The sequence below is a fragment of the Cervus canadensis genome, chromosome 8 (assembly GCF_019320065.1).
Source record: "Cervus canadensis isolate Bull #8, Minnesota chromosome 8, ASM1932006v1, whole genome shotgun sequence".
Classification (NCBI taxonomy): domain Eukaryota; kingdom Metazoa; phylum Chordata; class Mammalia; order Artiodactyla; family Cervidae; genus Cervus; species Cervus canadensis.
In genome coordinates this window covers 26824118-26842494 of record NC_057393.1, presented here as the reverse complement: position 1 = coordinate 26842494, position 18377 = coordinate 26824118, and the positions used below count along the sequence as shown (strand labels likewise).

Genomic DNA, 18377 nt, shown 5'->3' with positions numbered 1-18377 from the left:
TAACGGAAATAGGGCATTGAGCCCGCCCACGCTTCCGGAAGAGCAGCGTTAGGCTGCGGGTGTACCAGTCTCCGCGTGTGTGATTACAGTGGCGCGGCCTCTGAAGTAGAAGTGCTGGCGTCCCTGGGCTGGTGAGTGGGGGAAAAAGCGACAAGGGTGGAAACTTCGTGGCTTCCAGGTCTGTCCCAGGACTAGCTGCTTTGGATCCCTGCCATGCACCCGCAGTGCCGGGTGAGTGGTTAGGCCACCGCATTCAACCTCAGAAGCCGGCTCTGCTGGAGTGGTCCCTGTAACGTCAGGTTATGTTCCTAGGAAGTAGCTCAGATCCCTTTGTCGCAGGGTCACTTTACTCTTTGAAGTTTCAGTTTCCTCTTCTGTGAAGTGAAATTAAGGGTCAAATTCCTAGTAAACTAGACCGCATTGCTTTGTCCTGTTTTGGTTTTTTTTTTTTAACGAAATACATTCATTCCTTATTCCAACTCCTTCCTAGGCTCCCTCTAGGTCCTCACCTCTTCCACAGTATCAAGCCTTTTTAGATTCCTATTCCCAAGTGTCTCTCAGAACCAACCCCTCCTCCTGTTCTCACTTAAACCTAGTTCTGGCTCTCGTTATTTCTCTGTTGTACTGCAGTTGAATCCTACCCGGTGTGTACCTTCCTTCAGTTCTATCTCCTTGTGGCGCTAACGGTAAAGAACCCGCCTGCCAGTGCAGGAAACATAAGAGAGGCAGGTTCGATCCCTGGGTTGGGAAGATTCCCTTGAAGGACGAAATGGCAGCCCATTCCGGATTCTTGCCTGGAGAATCCCATGAACCCAGGAGCATAGCGGGCTACAGTCTGTAGAGTCGCGAAGAGTCGGACAGAACCAAAGCGGCTTAGCACGCAGTCGGTTTACCTTCGAAGCTTCATTCCTGTCTCCTTGTCCAGGCTATAGCCTGCAGTATATATATGTTTGGGTTACTGTTCTGTGTTTTCCTTTTCTTAAGGGTCTAACTTGCCCAAGTAAAAGTTAATTTACTCACACCCAATGAAAGATCTGACACAGAGAGCTCAACCTGTCTTTTAAAATTTAATTCCAATTATTATGCTTTATTTACCTTGTAATCTAGTTGGACAGTTCTTCAAAGAAAGACGAGCAAGCTTATGAGCAGTTTTAAATATTTTTTAAATTATGTATTATTTATTTGGCTGCACTGAGTCTTTGTTTCTGCAGGCTTTCTCTAGTTGTGGCGAGCAGGGGCTTCTCATTGCGGTGGCTTCTCTTATTGTGGAGAACAGGCTCTGCAGTGCTGCGGCTTCAGTAGTTGTAATGCATGGACTTAGTTGTTCATGGGATGTGGAATCTTCCTGGATCCAGGGCTCAAAATGGTGTCCCCTGCATTGCCAGGAGGATCGTTAACCACTAGACCAGCAGGGAAGTCTTTGTGAGCAATTTGACAGACGTATTGGTGCTCAGAATAATTGGTTTTTCCTGTCTCCATGCTTTTTCTCATATTCATTCTGCTTTCCCCTTTTCATCTGTCAAAATCATTTTCATCTTTTAACATGCAACTCAAACATGCAGCATCTTTTTAAGGAAGGCTTCCTCCTCTGCTGAAGCCTCGTTATTTTCTACCTCCTTTTTGATAGCTTATAACCTGATCTGTATTTTAGATTATTTGCAGAATTGTTTTATCTTAGAAGTGTGCGTATTCTTTGAAGGTAAGGGGTTATGTAGTCAGAGTATCTGTGACTTAACTGAAGCTGCTTAATGATGCTCCATTGAAAGTATAACTTACTGGAGAAAAATATGTGAATGTGTGGTTTTGAAGCAAAGACCTTTGGAAAGACGAATTATGAATTATCTGTTGCCTGGCATCAAACCATCCATTTCTTAGTCCTGAATGCTGTCTAGCACACTGGTGCTAGAAGGCTCTGTCTCTTGCCCATCGATCACAGCCTTGACACTGAAGTACATATTACCAACTTTTTGCATTGTTTTTAGGACACTCAAACATGGCAGCCATGGAAGAAAGCTTCCCCCGCGGGGGTACAAGAAAGACCCACAAATCAGAAAAAACTTTGCAGCGATCAGTTGAACAAGACAACTTGTTTGACGTAAGTGGTGTGCTTTTTTGGAAAGACTCACAGAACACTTTCTCTCTAGTGTCCTTCTGGAGAATGAGCCTTGTTTTCCAGATAGGATTCTTGTTGAAGTCTATTTTTATAAATTTAACTTGTTAAAGAGTCCATCCCACCACAAGGCTATATCTTTTAAAGCATGAGTGGCATTTATTATATAAGTTTTCAATGCCGTTTTTTCTTTCTTTTTTTGGCCACACCGGGAGGCCTGTGGGATTTTAGTGTCCTGACCAGGAATCGAATCTGCACCATCAGCAGTGAACGTGCAGAGTCCTAACCACTGGACTGCCAGGGAATTCCCTGTTTCTCATTCTCAGAAACTTACCATGTTGATTAAGGATGGGGAGAAAACAGTTTGAATGAGGTTTGAATGAGGCTCTGTAAAATGATCATGATTTGCATTAGAATTTAAAATCTTCACCTAAAGTAGGTTGTGCTCCAAATGCTAGCGGGACCAGAACTAACGTTCAATTGTATGAATAGGTCTATTTTATGTAATCTTTACAACTGTATTGTGAAGCAGAGATCACCATTCCATGGTGGGAAACTGAGGCCCAGAGAGGTTATATAATTCAGCTGAAACCACACAGCTTGTTATGGTGGAGATCTTTGTGACTCTACTTTTTTTATTTTCATGCACTCTTCCAAATTGCTTCTCCCAGTGGGGAACCCCCGTGTCCATCCCTGTCTAGGGAGGAAGAACACAGAAGGGAAGAGGCTTTTAGAATAGAGCTCAGATTGTTGTCACAGGGAGAATTGGTGTCAGGATGGGAGACTGGCCACGAGACAGGAATTAAAGAACAGTTGGGAGTGGGGTGGAGTAGAAGGGTGACAAAACAGGGTGACAGATGAACTGAAATTGAAGGGAAAGGCCTGGATAAGCTACTTTTTATTTTTTTGGATCTTTTCCTCCTCCCTCCCCCACTTTAGATTTCTACTGAAGAGGAATCTACCAAAAGGAAAAAGATCCAGAAAGAGCCAGCAAAAACAAAAAAGTTGAAAGTTGAAACCAGAGAAAGCAGCAAGTTTGTCAGAGAGAAGTTTGAAATCCTTAATGTGGAGGTTTGTCAATGTTTGGTTTTGAACAAACTCTGATGTGTTCTTCTTTCTTTCCTCTTCCCATTTTTCCTTCATTCTTTGCGTATATATACATGTATATATATCTTCTGTCTCTATTCCAGTTTTGTCAATGCCTGTGATCATGGATCGTGTGTTCTTTTTCTTTTTAGCAGCTAAGTCCCTCATCCTGCTGATGCTGTCACGGAACTTGTGTTTTAGTAAATTCATAGGTTAGAATTGACAATACCCTCAACAGTCATTCTGATTCTCCCCTTTCATTTCACGGATGTGGAAACTTACCTCAGAGAAGTGAAGCAGCCTTTTTATGTCCCTTCAATTTTTAGGTAACTCTGATACTTTAGTTATAAAAAAGAAAAAGCCAAATGATAGTGAAGGGAAAGATACACATGGATGTAGATAGTGAAGGGAAAGATACTTCCAGCCTGCAGAAGTATTTTGTTCCTCCTGTGTGCTACTTAAAAAAAAGTTGGTGCCAACATTAGAAAACTTAAAAATTTTACATTAAGAATGTGATTTCTGGCTCCTTATAGAAACTTGAAAGTGCTGATAATACAAGTATGCACTCCCTCATATTTGTAGCCACACATTGCTGAATAGTGTTTGTGCCCTTTAGACCTGGCACACACATGCCGGACTTCCATAGTCTCCCCTGGCCTGTGTTCTGCCTTGTGTTGCCTCCCAGGCATTTGAGCTTAGGTTGCTTGGAATAAAGGAAAAGGCGAGTGTGCCCTCCAACACCCTCATGCTGTAAACACAGTGGTATCATTTCAAACTTTAATGGTGCTCAGTCAGAAATATGACGGGTGTATGATATATACACGTATGTTTCTCTTGTAGCTTTTTTATGTCAGAGTTAGGGTTAGAAGCCAGATTCCCCCACCTCCCCACCTCCCTATTCATTGTTCTCTTCCCTCTTGTACATAATTCACTCTTTCTCTTCTAGTCCCTGTGTGAGGGGATGCGGATTTTGGGTTGCGTGAAAGAGGTAAATGAACTAGAACTGGTGATTAGTCTCCCCAACGGCCTCCAAGGGTGTGTGCAAGTGACTGAAATCTGTGATGCTTACACTGAAAAGCTGAATGAGCAGGTGGCGCAAGAAGAACCCCTGCAGGTAAGGGAAACCTGGATTAAATCTGTAACTGGAGTAAGATGTAAGATGACAGCTTTGCTAAGTGCTAAGAAGGAAAGGTACAAGATACCAAGAGAGTTTATCTAGAGAATTTATTTTTAGGTTTTTAAAATTTTTTTAATAAGGCAGCTTTCACTTAGGCCAGGGAACCTGGAAGACTTGCCCGAGGAAGGGATACCTGAGCTGAATGTGAAGGATGAGGGTAGGCTGGAGAAGGAAGGAAGGGAGTTCAGGCAGAAGGAGCCTGATATGTAGCAGAAGATGGCCGGTGTGACTAAAACAGAGAGCAGGGAGAGTGGTGTGAGATGGGGCTAGAGGGCTGGGTGGAGACTAGACCATGTTAAGGATTGGTTTTTCTGGAATCAATTGGAAGCCCTTGAAATGCTCTCATTGAGGTGGGTGATATGTAGACAGAAGACAGAATGAATCAAAGCAGCATGAGTAGTTGCTTAGAACTAGTTCAGAGGCTGTTGTTATAGTCCAAGCTGTGAGACTGATGGATTTACTGAGGGCTGAGGAGGTAAAGTCAGTGCCTAGTGATGGATTCCATATGGATGGCAAGGCCAAGAGACATGTCAGAAATGAGTCCTAGGTCTCTGTTGAGCATGGTTAACAGTTGGCCAGGTCATCTTGAGATAAGAAACCCTGAAAGGGTACCAGGATTGGGAGAGATGATCATGATTTGATTTTTGGTTGTGTTGAGTTTGAGGTACAATTGAGACGACCAGTAAATAGGTGATTCTAGAGCCCGGTGAGATTGCTTTGTGTAAGTAGGTGGTGGTTGAAGCTGTAGAGGAGGAAGAAATTGCTTATAGGGGGCACACAAAGGGAGAAGAGACTGAAAGACTGAACCAGGAGTAAACAGTGTATGTTAGTTGCTGAATAAAAGGAGAGTTGCAGTCAGAAGAAGGTGGGGCCAGTGAGGTAGAGGAAAAATCCGATGAAGGAAAGGTCAGAAGCTGTGAGGAAGTGTTTCAGGAAGGAAGCAGCACCAGAGTAAAATGCCTCGTTAAGGTCATGTGAGAGAAGGACTGGAAAGTGGGCTGTTGCATCTAGCCACGTGGAGGTCATTGGAGATTTTGTTGGGAGATCAAGTATGGAGTGAGGGGGTGGAACGCAGATTGCAGAAAGCTGAGAAGTAAGTGGAAGATGAGGAAGTAAACGAGGAAGTACAGTAATTGTAGAAGATTGTTTTGACAAATCATTTTATATCTGCCTTTGTGTGAAGATGTTTGGAGACCTTACCTGTAATCCAAGACTGTGACATGGCCACAAACCAATGCCTTTGTGGGGGGGCAGTTACTCTCTTCAACTGCCTTTTGGGCTCTGGGAGTCTAAGGATGAGAAACCACTGAATCAGGGTCGGGCAGTGAATTCTCAGTTTAGGGGAAAGGTATATATCAGATTTTTCTCACTTGTATTATGCAGGACCTGGTTGGCTTGCCTGAGCTCTTCTCACCTGGAATGCTGGTGAGATGTGTGGTGAGCAGTCTGGATACCACAAAGGGGGGCAAAAAGAATGTCATCCTATCATTGAACCCCAAAAATGTCAACAAAGTGCTGAGTGCTGAGACCCTGAAACCTGGCATGGTACGTATCTGGGGTGAGGGAGGAGGAGTAGGCAACATGCCTTCTCCGTGTCCTGCCTTCTTGGGGTGTCTAGACTACCCTTCACTTTGAGCTTAACTGTTATACATGGGGGTGTGTCTTTTCCTGGGGGAAGATCTCCACGGTGCTTTGGGTACTTAATGGAAGTTGAAGACTTGAACCTAATCACATCATTCTGGATGGGAGAAAGGGAAAGCAAGCCCCACATTCGCTGGTAGGGGAAAAAAAGATGCCTCCAAGGCACCTTAGCAAGGGTGAGAAAGTAAGTTCTTGAAGTGCCTTCTTTGCTGAGACTTCTTCACAGATGAAGTCCTTTTCAAAAGCCACTGAAATTTGTGGGGAAAGCTTGGGGGCTGCTGTCAGAGCAAGAGACAGGGTAGACAGAGCAGTTAGTCTGTCAGCCGTATTAATGGATACTCCACTACTGATCTCCCAGTCCAGGGGTGGTTCAGGAGATGTGAGTCCCTGCTCAGCACCTCCAAGTTGAGTAGGTGTAAAACACACTTATGTAAACTGTACTCACTTAAGAGGAAGGAGATCAATGTGATCTTGAAACATTTGGTTAGAAGCAGTGAAGTTTGGGCCAAGCCCTGAACATTGAGTAGAATGGGGAACACACCACAAGTAAGTTGTTGGAAATTGACAAGTACTGAGAGGTGGCTGTTTGACAGTTGCTGTTTTAGACACTTTCACTGAAGACATTTTCATAGCTACCTTGTGAGGCCAATAGGTATCACTCTTGTACATTTGAGAAAATAGACTGAAAAGGGTTTACCTGACTTAAGTGGCCAAAGGCCAAATAGGTAGTGATTATTAGAGCCAGATTTGAATGCCACAGTGCTTCCAGTGAAATGTAAAGGAGGTTGGCAAGATTTTTTGGTGAAGTGAGGGGCGTGTTGGAGGTGCTTAGAAAAGACATGATGACAGCTAGAAGGGTGGCTCTGGATTCTCAGTTGTCTTGGCACTGGGGGTGCCAGCACTGCACCCCTTTCATGTATATGACATGAAAGGCTTGCCTATCTTTTGAAAATCCTCTGGAAAGAGAACCCTCTTTGTCATTCCATTAGTCAGCTCCTCACTGTCTGGAAACCATAAGATCTTCAAACCCCAGGAGAGTTAAAGTTGATTGATGTCTTTCCCTCTTCTATCCTTTAATGAGATTGAGGTTGTTTTCCTTTTCTTAAAAAAATTTCTTTCAGTATAGTTGATGTATAGTATTATAGAAGTTACAGTTGTACATTAGTGATTCACAACTTTGGAAGGTTATATTCCATTTAGAGTTATAATCAAATATTGGCTGTATTCCCTGTGTTGTAGCAATTGAGGTTTAAATTTAAAAGTGGGAGGATACTTGGGATTCTGGGATGATTTGTTGAGACCATTGGTGGGGACAGTCATGTTTGGCGTGTTTGGTAGTGAATGTTGGTTATGTGTCCTATGACCGTAGACTTTTGAACTTTTGGGAATGCTTTCTCTTCCTCCAGCTGCTCACGGGCACTGTGTCCAGTCTGGAAGACCATGGCTACCTAGTGGACATCGGTGTTAGTGGGGCCAGAGCTTTTCTGCCACTGCAGAAAGCCCAGGAGTACATTCGGCAGAAGAACAAAGGTGAGGGGAAGGAGAAGGACGAGTGCATGGTTGTGAGGTGGTCTGTGTGGGGATTATGTTTAAATGCCACCATTTCAGTAAGGGTGGAGTGCCAGGCTCACTAAAATCTGATGGTTCAGTTTCACTTTTTCCCACGTAGAAGATTCCACTGAAATTTGGACCCTCAGGGCCTCTGAACCAGCACTCTCCTGCCTTGTTGAGGTTTTTGTATTTTTTTATGTGGTAGTTGATTCTAAATCAATTAGTCATTTCACTCCCTTTTTTGTAGATGGTTTCTTGAAAATTGGGAATATGGGGAGTACTGCATGGTAACTGGACAAGTAGGCCATGGATCTTGAAGGTGTCACTTGAGCCCAAGTTAAAAGTTCTTCTCATAATAGATGTTTTTTCCTTTTGGGGGGCTGGACTTGCAGGTGCTAAATTGAAGGTGGGTCAGTACCTGAACTGCCTCATTGAAGAGGTGAAGGGCAGTGGAGGAGTGGTCACTCTGTCTATTGGTCACTCAGAAGTTTCTGCTGCCACTGCTACTGAGGAGCAGAGTTGGACCCTCAATAGTTTGCTACCAGGACTGGTGGTCAAAGCGCAGGTACAGAAGGTAAGCCATTCATTGTTACTATTATTTTCTAAAATAAAAATAAATTGTGTTAAAGTAGAGTGCACACAGTCTAAAATTGTGCTGTCCAGTCGGGTAGCCCCTGGTCCCATGTGGCCATTAGTACTTGAAATATAGCCAGTATCACATGTTAAAATGATAATATTTTGCCTGTATTGGGTTAAGTAAACTATTAAAACAAATCTCACCTCTTTCTTTGTAGTTTTTACAGTGTGACTGCTAGGAAACTGAAAATTACATATGTGACTTCAGTTACATATGTGCTGTGGACAGTGCTGACCTAAAGATTAAATGGTATTAATATTAAAAGGCTTCTGATGAAGAACTCTCACCCCATTGAACCTCCATCTTTAATTCTTTTAGCTTATCTTTTAAAGTTTACCTCTGTATTTCTAAGTAATACGCTTCTGCTAGATCTCATGGTTTAACACTTTGAGGCACTGAGTTTTAACCCTTTATCAAGGTAGATGAAATTTCAGCTCTTATTCCTCCCTTCTCCCAACTTTTGATTAAATCATTATTCAGTGTTTAAGTCATTACAACCACATAAATACTGTTTACTCACTGAACTAGGTAATATAATTTGTTTCTTGAACCATTTCCTCCCCCAACCCTGGAGTTGATGATCAGTTTTGTTTCTCTCATTTGCTGAATTCTCTTCCTATCATTGCTTCTTCATACATCCTATAGTTATTTTTCCCTCATTATTTTCTATATTTTCAAACCCTTTAAAATAATCTTTGTTATTTTTCTTCCCATCTGGAGTCCTTCTACTGTCATCTGGCTCCAGTCTGGTTGCTTTATAAAGCTGCTGAATAGCTGATATCCAGAGGCTTCCGGTCTTTATCATTCTGGATCCTTCCCCACTCTTCTGTATTGGATAGAACATTCTTTGATTCCATGTATTTCTCTTTTTTGGTTTACTCACTTGTTTTAATGTGTCACATTCTCCAGAAACATCCTCAGAAAACCACAAGCATTCATGCTAAGTTGCTCAGCTGTGTCCGACTCTTTGCAACTTCATGGACTGTAGCCCACCAGGCTCCTTTGTCCATGGAATTCTCCAGGCAAGAATACTGGAGTGGGTAGCAATTCTCTTTTCCCAGGGACCTTCCCAACCCAGAGATTGAGCCCAGGTCTCCCACATTGCAGGTGGATTCTTCACCATCTGAACCACCAGGAAAGTCCCCTAAAAGCACATTGGAGGTTAATCTCTACTTAATGTGTCTTGAAATTCCCAAGACCGCTGCCAGGTTTGATGATTCCCCATGGAGACTCATAAGACTAACCATGTAGTGGTCCTCACAGCTGTGATCCCCTACCGTGAAAGGAGGCAAAGCAAAATCAGCAAAGAGAAAAGGCCCATGGAGTGAAGTCTGAAAGAAACCAGGCATAAGCCTCTGAGAATCCTCTTCTAGTGGAGTCACAGGGGTGTATTTAATTCCTCTAGGAACAGGTTATGACAACACATATGAATGTTGTGAGGGCTTCTCAGGTGGTGCTAGTGGTAAAGAACCTGCCTGCCAATGCAGGAGATTTAAGAGATGTGGGTTCGATCCCTGGGTCGGGAAGATCTCTTGGAGGGGGATGGAGGCATGGCAACCCACTCCAGTATGCTTGCCTGGGAAGTCTCATGGACAGAGGAGCTTGGTGGGCTACAGTCTATGGGGCCGCAAAGAGCTGGACACGACTGAAGCGACTTAGCATGCACACATGCACGTGAGTGTTGTCTACCAGCAAAGCTCATTGAGGGTTTTTATTTTTATGACTGAATATGAAGTTCATGGATGTTCAGTTGTTTCCACTTTTGGCTCTTAGTAATGCTGCTGTGAAATTTGTGTACAGGTTTTTGTGGGGACACATGTTTTCATTTCTAGGAATGGACTTGCTGGGTCATATGGTAACTCTGTGTTTAACTTTTTGAGGAACAGCCAAAGTGGCTTCAATGTTCCATATCCTCACCAGCAATTTAAGAGTTCTAGTTTCTTCATATTCTCATTAACACTTCTCCTTCTTTTTATTATGGCTCTCCTAGAAGGGGTGGGTGTGAAGTGGTATTTTGTTATTTTGATATGCATTTCTCTAATGATTAGTGATGTTGAGCATCTTTTCATGTTGCGAATTGGCCATTTATAAATTTTTTGGAGAAATATTGAATCAGAAGTCCTTTATCCATTGTTTTTTATTGTTATGGTAAAAAGAATTCTTTGTATATTCTAGATACATGCCCCTTATCAGATATTTTAAAGTATTTAATTTTCTTTTTCCGGAATTCCTATTAGTATGATGTTGGACTTAATGGATCAGTTCTAATTTTCTTACTTTTTACACTCTGTTTTGATACATGCATGCATTTGCAGCCTACCTTAGGGAGAGGCTCTCAACTTAAACCTCCCATTCTCTATTGAGTTTTTGTTTGACTGCCATCTTATGAGAGAGGCACTAAAAAACTGCTTGGAAATCTGTGAGCCTGGGTGGACTTGCTGTCTGGCCGACTTGCCTGTCAGGGGCAGGAGCTAGCGGGTCATCTTTAAGAAACCTCGAGGTGTCACTGTTAGAAATCCTCTCTGGCATGTTAGATTTCTCTAGAAAGGATCTAAGGATATAAACCTGGCTGCCTAAGAGCTGGATGGCTGAAAGGGGCTGGATGTCTTCATATCAATATCTGTATGATATTCAGAATTTTTCTTAATTCACATTTTCATGGTTTGTGTACTATTCCTGTGTTTTGAATCTGATAACAGTTTCCAAGAGAATAAGTCTCCCACTTTCTATGGAGATGGAAGAAGGGTGAACCCTATAGGACCTGGGGATCTGGCTTAGTTTCCCTACCTCAGTGCTCTCTTTTGAGGGCCTTGTCACCCTGCTTTCTTGGCTTTGCGAGCCTCTGGTTGCTCGTGGTTAGTAGCTCCCTCTTGCACGCATGTGGATTTTCCCATGTTAGCCTGAGCACATCACCAAGTTAGCAACATCTTGTCCAAGTTGTCAGGCTGGCGGTTCCTCAAGGATCTTTGTGTAAAGTGCCTTCCATCCCTTTGGGAAATCCTGAGAGTGGAGAATCCTCTCAGGCTGGGGGATGTAGTGGTGGTGGGTGAGCTTACTGAGTATAGGAAGAGCCAGTGCCAGGGGTTGTGCTGCCCCTTTAAGAAAGATGATCAGGGTTGTGGGGGGTGGGGGAGAGTTATGGTAATGTGGCCTTGAATGTTTAGTATGAACAGTCTCTCTCATTCCTGATTCTTTCAGAGAGATGTTTTTCACAATTGGTTCTGTTTATTTCTAGGTGACTCCACTTGGCCTTACGCTTAAATTCCTCTCATTCTTCAATGGCCTGGTTGACTTTATGCACCTGGATCCTAAGAAAGCCGGAACATATTTCTCAAATCAGCAGGTAAGAAATGTTGCATTTATCTTTTCTTGATTTCACTTGAGTTGCAACCAGTGTCACAGCTGCTACAGGCAGGTCCTGGGACTTGGCTGGCTGGGTGTTAGGGGTGGTGAGGAGAATGAGAGGTGTCTTGGAAGGACCATAGGAAACGGTCAGTGATTATTTCTGGGGATTGAGATTAGAATAGGAGCCTGTGAAGAAGAAAGCACCTTGGAATTTTTGTTTCATGGACTCTGATTCTTTTTCTGTCTTGGTAGTGAAACTTTTACCTTTATAATTTAAAGTGTTCTAAGAAAGTGTTAATGTAGGAGAACAAAATGTATGTTTAATATATATGTTTGTCTTCAAAATATGAAAGTGCTATATGAGATGAATGTGAATGTGAAAGTGCTATGGTACACCTGGCTAAAATACTGCCTGATTATGCAGTCAAGTGTTAGTGGTTAAGTCTAAGTGATTTTTCTTCCCTGATCTAAATATTCAAATTTTCTACAATGATTGTGGATATTTGGGAAGAAAATTCCAATATATTCTAACTGTGAGTTAGAATATATATAGTCACAAGTGTAGAATTTAATTTTTATTAAAAATTCCAAAATGATTTATTTATTTTTTACCAGTAACTCATGCTAATGGAAGCTATAGAGACCTTGTTGGTTTTTTGTTTTTGTTGTTTTATTTTTTAAAGTAGATTTTCCCAGCACCCGGTGATAATATTATTGATTTTTTGGTGAACCTCTTTCTAGTGACTTTGTTTCTCCTTGTAGTCATACTTGTGTACAGAGTTGAGACATTTTACATGCTATGACCTTGTGATCAGAGCAGGCTGTTTCTGGTCTTTCAGATGAGCTTCTGGATACAGTGATGCCAGTGCATGGCTCCTGTTGCATGTGCATTATTAGGCTCATGGTGTTGAGGGGACCCTGATACCCATGATACCCGTGTTCCTGCCCTTGCGTAAGCGTTGATTCAGTCAGACGTAGTTCCTCTGGGGTGTTGTGTGTGAATTTTCCACATGCCGTTTGATTGTACAAACTGATTTTAGTACTTCCACCTATAACTTGGTCAGCACAGGGAGAGTCTTAACCCCTGAAAGTCGGCTCCGGGTCTTGTCTCCAGCGTGCGTTATCCTCATTGTGTCCCTTGTCTAGGTACGGGCCTGTGTCCTCTGCGTGCATCCTCGGACGAGAGCTGTGCGGCTGAGCCTGCGCCCTGTCTTCCTGCAGCCTGGGCGCCCACTCACCCGGCTCTTGTGCCCACAGCTAGGAGCTGTGCTGGATAACGTGCCCGTCCAGGGCTTTTTTGGCAATGCCGGGGCCACCTTTAAGCTGAAGGATGGTGCTCTGGCCTATGCTCGGGTAAGGAGTCTCTTTGTTTCATCAGGTTCTCATCACCAGAAGGACTTAAGGGACATGCGTTCTTTTTGCTTCCTTCATCCCTGAGTATTAGTTTCCTATTTTTGAATTTCCCAAACGTGGCAGACAGTTAATAAGAACTTGAACAAAATCTGTTATATTAGAGTACCTTAAAATTGGCTTGCCTTAATTGATACCACGTTGATGATTGGAACAGGAATTAATTAGGATCTACACCAGGGCTTGGTGAAGTTGTTTTAAAGGGCCAGATAGTAAATATTTTAGACTCATGTACCATATGGACTCTGTCCTAACTACTCATCTTTGTTGTAGCCTGAAAGCAACAAGGACGGTATGTGAATGAAACGGCATAGCCATGTTCCAGGCAAACTTTTACTTACAAAAATAGGCATTTCATTGTGAACTGTGATTTATTGACCCATGATTTAGACTGTTCTCTGACTTTATAGAGATTCTGTGGTAGTAAAAAACAGTTTTTTAGTTAGAGCAGTTATTTTAACATGTAATCAGAGTGCTGTTTTTATGGTAGGTGATAAATGTTCTGAGTCATTTGCACATCTGATTTAATGTCTGATTGTCTCCGATCTCTTGCCTATGACTTGTCCTTAATCACTTGGTACTCTGTAGCGCAACCACCTCTCCAATTCAAAGAAAACTTTCAAACCTGAGGCCTTCAAGCCAGGGAACACTCACAAGTGTAGAATCATCGACTACAGCCAAATGGATGAACTAGCCTTGCTCTCTCTGCGGACGTAAGTCTGTCCACTCACTGTGTGGGGTATAGAGGTGTGCGTCTTTGTCTGTGGTGCACGCTCACAGCGTTTCCTGTTCTTACTTGGTAAGGGTTCTTTTCCTGCCAGTGTGATTTTGGTAGCCCTGAATTTTAGTCAGCCTCTGCCCTAATGTATTTAATCTTGTATTTGCCTTTTGTTCTAGGTCTATTATTGAAGCTCAGTTCCTTTGGTATCATGACATCAAACCTGGGGCTTTGGTTAAGGTAAGACCTCAAGCATGTAATTAGACGCTCTCCCACCTTCAGTCTTTAGTTCACAGGTTAACTGGCAGCTCATTAGTCCTTAGATGAACACATTTAAAGGCATGCTCCTTCCCTCTGCCTGCTAACTGGGATTTGTTTTTCTTCTATTGGGTGACTTGAAATTAATTTCACGGTAAAGTCTTGCTAGCACCATGCCACTACACAGAGGCAGTAGATCATCAGTCTTGACAATTGATGGTGTTTATTAGACCAGGTCAAAAGTTAGTTCTTTGGCAATTTAGCCACCTGGGATATTAGTAAGGAGTCAGTTCCAGTTGCCTCTCCTGTCTGTAGCCACTTAGCCCCAGTGGAGCAGCTCCCCTTTATACGTAGAGTTCATTCCTTAGCAGACCTAGTCCTCTCCATTGGAGATGGAACTGGTAAGACAGACAGGAAGATGCTCACACAGAAAGGTGTGAAGGTTCTCATAAACAAACCCTACTGCATCCAGCCCAGTGTGGGGCATGTGCTTTGCCCCATGAAATCTGGAACAACAGGTAGTTAGCTTAGGAAGCTAAACTTTGAAAGAGAGGTGTGAGATGCTTTGTTGTAAGAAGTGTAGGAAAGACATTCTTGAGGCATCATGTCATCTTCCTTGGATTCTTAGGGCAAAGTGCTGACCATAAAGCCACACGGACTGGTGGTGAAGATGGGCAGGCAGATCAGGGGCCTGGTACCTACCATGCACCTGGCCGACATCCTTATGAAGAATCCGGAGAAGAAATACCACGTTGGGGATGAGGTCAAGTGCCGGGTGAGCCTTCCGAAGGGTTGCCGGTGGGGTTGGCCAGATAGGAAGAGAGCAGTGCTTCGCAGGTGGAGTTTCTGCCTTTTTCCGCAAAGTGACCACATAATGTCTGCAGTGCTGTGCCTGGCACTGGGAAGAGAAAAGTGGGTCCCTGCCTTTGATAATTGTACGGTATAATTGAGAGTTAAAATATCCATTCCTGAAGAGTGCAGGCCATGTGGCCTGGTGCAGGCTGTATGCTGTGGCCACATCTCAGAACAGGGAGATGAGGGTAGGCCGGGGCAGCAAGAATCATTGAGAATCAGTGATGATCAATAGCAGCTACCATGTAACATGTATTCTGTGCCAGTTGCTGAGCTCGGCACATCATAACATTTCATTTCATCCTTAAAATGGCCATGAGAAGGAAGTGCTGTTTTCCTCCTCTTAAATGAAAGGCTAGGAATGCCAAGTGTCTTGCCCAGAGTCATATGGCTAATAAATGGCAGAACCACTTTTCAAGTTGGGCTCTATATGATAATGTCTTCTAGATCTCTGGCAGAGGCGGGGCTTGAGCTGGAAAGGATCAGTAGGATTTGGAAGGTTTAGGAAGATCAGGGGGTGTGTCAGGTACAGAAGTAGCCCAAACAAAGCTGTCCAAACTTGAGTGTTTTACAACATAGACCTGAGAGAAACTGCACAGAGTTGTAAAGAGTACACATGATAATACACAGTGCTTAGGGCCTGGTGTATGCACACTTAAGTGTTAGGTTTTCTTATTTTCATGTAATTTCGTTATTGAGTCAACAAAGATACTGGTTAGCCATTGGTACAAAATTTTACAGTAATGGGGTTAGGAAGTTAAAGGAATTTCTCTGCCTTCAAGGAGATGACCTTTTGAGGAATAAGAGGTGGTTGGTTCTCTCAGTCATAGTTTATAGCTAGTACACAGCTGTATTGAGGGGGGTGAACACACAGCAGTACTGAGGACTGAGCGGGTGAACAGATTCCGTCATTCATTCTGTTAGACAAGATGCAGCGCTCCAGGAGAGAGAGGGAGCGGAGGCCAGGTAGGAGTAACCGACACAGGCCTCCCTGGAGGTGTGATGGCATGATGAGCGTTGCTGTAGGCCCAGGGGGTCACTTACAGGAGGAGATACATTTGAAATGGAGATGAACGCTCGCTGGATTATCATCCAGCAGGAAGCAGGGAGGATCTACAGTTAAGATTTTTCTCAGAGAGAAAGAGAGAGCGGGTTTTTAGGGACTGACCATGGCCCAGGTCAGGGCTTCCCGGATAGCTTGGCTGGTAAAGAATCTGCCTGCAATACAGGAGACCCCGGTTCAATTCCTGAGTCAGAAAGTTCCCCTAGAGATGGGATTGGCCACCCACTCCAGTATTCTTGGGCTTCCCTGGTGGCTCAGATGGTAAAGAATAAGAATCTTCCTGCAATGCAGGAAGCCTGGGTTTGATCCTTGGGTTGAGAAGATCCCTGGAGAAGAGCATGGCAATCCATTCCTGTATTCTTGCCTGGAGAATCCCCATGGATGGAGGAGCCTGGTGGGCTACAGTCCATGGGGTTGCTAAGAGTCAGACATGACTGAGCGACTAAGCACAGCACAGCACGTGGCCTTCGGGCTCAGCGGGTGGCAGAGACTCCCTCTTGCAGTGGCTCCCTCAATAATGGATGACTTGGTGACAGCCAATATCCTGTCCCTAGGTTTTGCTTTGTGACCCTAAAGCCAAGAAGCTCATGATGACCCTGAAGAAAACCCTGGTTGAGTCCAAACTTCCTGCCATTACCTGCTATGATGATGCCAAGCCTGGTCTGCAGACACACGGCTTTATCCTCCGGGTCAAGGACTACGGCTGCATCGTGAAGTTCTACAATGACGTGCAGGGACTGGTGCCCAGGCACGAGCTCAGTGCCGAGTACATCCCTGACCCAGAGAGTGTCTTTTACGTGGGCCAGGTAACCCTTCCCCTGGACAGGCTCCTCTCCTTGATGACCCTGGGAACACAGATTTGAAGGAGTAGGAGGGCTGCTTTTTAAGGCATCTGGAAGAGAGCATGAGGGTAGTGGGCCTGAGCCAGCTAAGTGGAGATGGACTGGAACAGAGAGAAACCCTCACAAGGGCTTACTGGTAAAGTTAACGGACCTTAGGCCGTCAACCTGGAAGGTGTTGGTCTTCACCACAATACACTTGAGTCACTCCTATCAGCAGTTGTTCTGAGGCCAGTGTCACCACAAGGGGGCACTGTCCTAAATCTAGTGAGTGTGCTGCTGTCTAGGAAGAGTTTTTTTAAAACTTGGGATTATACCCCAAAATTCATTCATGTCTGTTTCTCACCCAGAAGGCTGATTCATGGGGATTCTGTGTAACTCTCAGTATGCTTGTTTTCACTGCCTTCTGATCTGATCCAGAGTCTTGGGGGCTCTCCCAAGGCCTGTGCGGCACTGGTGGGGGGTACCTCTCTCCAGGGCCAAGCAGGTGTGGTTTCTCACCAGGTGGTGAAGGTTGCGGTGCTGAACTGTGAGCCGTCCAAGGAGAGGATGCTCTTGTCCTTCAGGCTGTCGAGTGATCCCAAGCAAGAGTGTGAAGGACAGAGTCAGAAGAAAAAGAAAGCCGTTAGTGCTGGGCAGGTACCTGACTTCTCCAGACAAATTATTTTAGTTACAGAAGCAGAGAGCAGGGTGCCACTGACACTGGGGTCCTGGCACCCTTGGAGGGGGGAGCTCAAAGGAGCTAGTTACAATTGTGGGGCCGTGTGTCAGAGCACAGGGACGCTGTTTAGGAAAGGAGAATGCTGCTGCAGCTTGGCTTGATCTCGGTGTGCTGCTGTCCTCTTCCTCTGTGGGCTCTGGGCCAGCGTGCAAGGTTGTCTTTCCCTTGGGACCCATTGGAGGGACTTGGGAGAGGAGCGACCTGAGCAGCAGATGGGTCCTGCTGTGTGTGTGATGTGTGTGCCTGCCGGGCCTTTGGGCGCATGGAGTAGGAGTGGGAGAAAGCTGCTTCTCTGATCTCGCCCTCTCAGTCATCCCTGGTGCTGGAATTTGATGCCTCTGATCTCCGCCTGACCCACACAGGCTGCTCTCTTCCCAAGGCAAGTGCTGTATTTTTGTGTTTCTCCTCCCTGAGTAGTTGGTGGATGTGAAGGTTTTAGAGAAGACCAAAGATGGGCTGAAGGTGGCTGTCCTGCCCCACAGCATCCCTGGCTTCCTCCCCACGGCTCATCTATCGGACCATGTCACCAACGGCCCACTGTTGTATCACTGGCTCCAGACAGGCGACACCCTGCACCGGGTCCTGTGTCTGAGCGCGAGTGAGGAGCGGGTTGTATCCTTTACTGGGCTGTAGGGGTGACGGAAGTGGAGGTGGGGGAGCGCTGCGCCTCTGGGGAGGGGCACAGGGGACCTCTGGGTCAGGTTCTGCTCTTAGTTGGAAACTCATGGGAAAGAAGTGGATTCTGCCTTCAGAGTACACCCATCCATCAAACCACAGCAGTGGGCAAGCCTGCACTTTGCCTCTGTTTACCTGGTGGTAATTAGAGCAAGACTGAGGTGCTGCTTGCAGATGCTAGTGGTCAGCGCAGAGTGGGAGTCCAGGGTGTTGGGGAGGGGGCCGCGTGGCATACTGGGCCCGGTGGGACACCCCCAGTGGCACACCCAGCCTTCTCAGGGCACTTAGTGCTTG

The 18377-nt window shown here is 44.8% G+C and overlaps 1 protein-coding gene across 2 annotated transcripts in view; it reads left to right on the top strand.

Moving 5' to 3' along the window:
- Positions 1–3: 3 nt before the first annotated feature.
- The window catches only part of PDCD11 (programmed cell death 11), a 43468-nt gene continuing 25094 nt past the window's right edge, over positions 4–18377 (top strand). For both annotated transcript variants that reach the window (XM_043475526.1, XM_043475525.1), the window contains exons 1-15: positions 4–131; positions 1983–2095; positions 3050–3181; positions 4143–4310; positions 5757–5918; positions 7421–7544; positions 7958–8139; positions 11438–11545; positions 12694–12900; positions 13546–13670; positions 13855–13915; positions 14562–14708; positions 16403–16654; positions 17192–17326; positions 17826–18020. In XM_043475526.1, the coding sequence (XP_043331461.1) occupies positions 1994–2095; positions 3050–3181; positions 4143–4310; positions 5757–5918; positions 7421–7544; positions 7958–8139; positions 11438–11545; positions 12694–12900; positions 13546–13670; positions 13855–13915; positions 14562–14708; positions 16403–16654; positions 17192–17326; positions 17826–18020 (2100 nt within the window). In that variant the 5' untranslated portion in view covers positions 4–131; positions 1983–1993. The remainder of the gene's footprint in view (positions 132–1982; positions 2096–3049; positions 3182–4142; positions 4311–5756; positions 5919–7420; positions 7545–7957; positions 8140–11437; positions 11546–12693; positions 12901–13545; positions 13671–13854; positions 13916–14561; positions 14709–16402; positions 16655–17191; positions 17327–17825; positions 18021–18377) is intronic.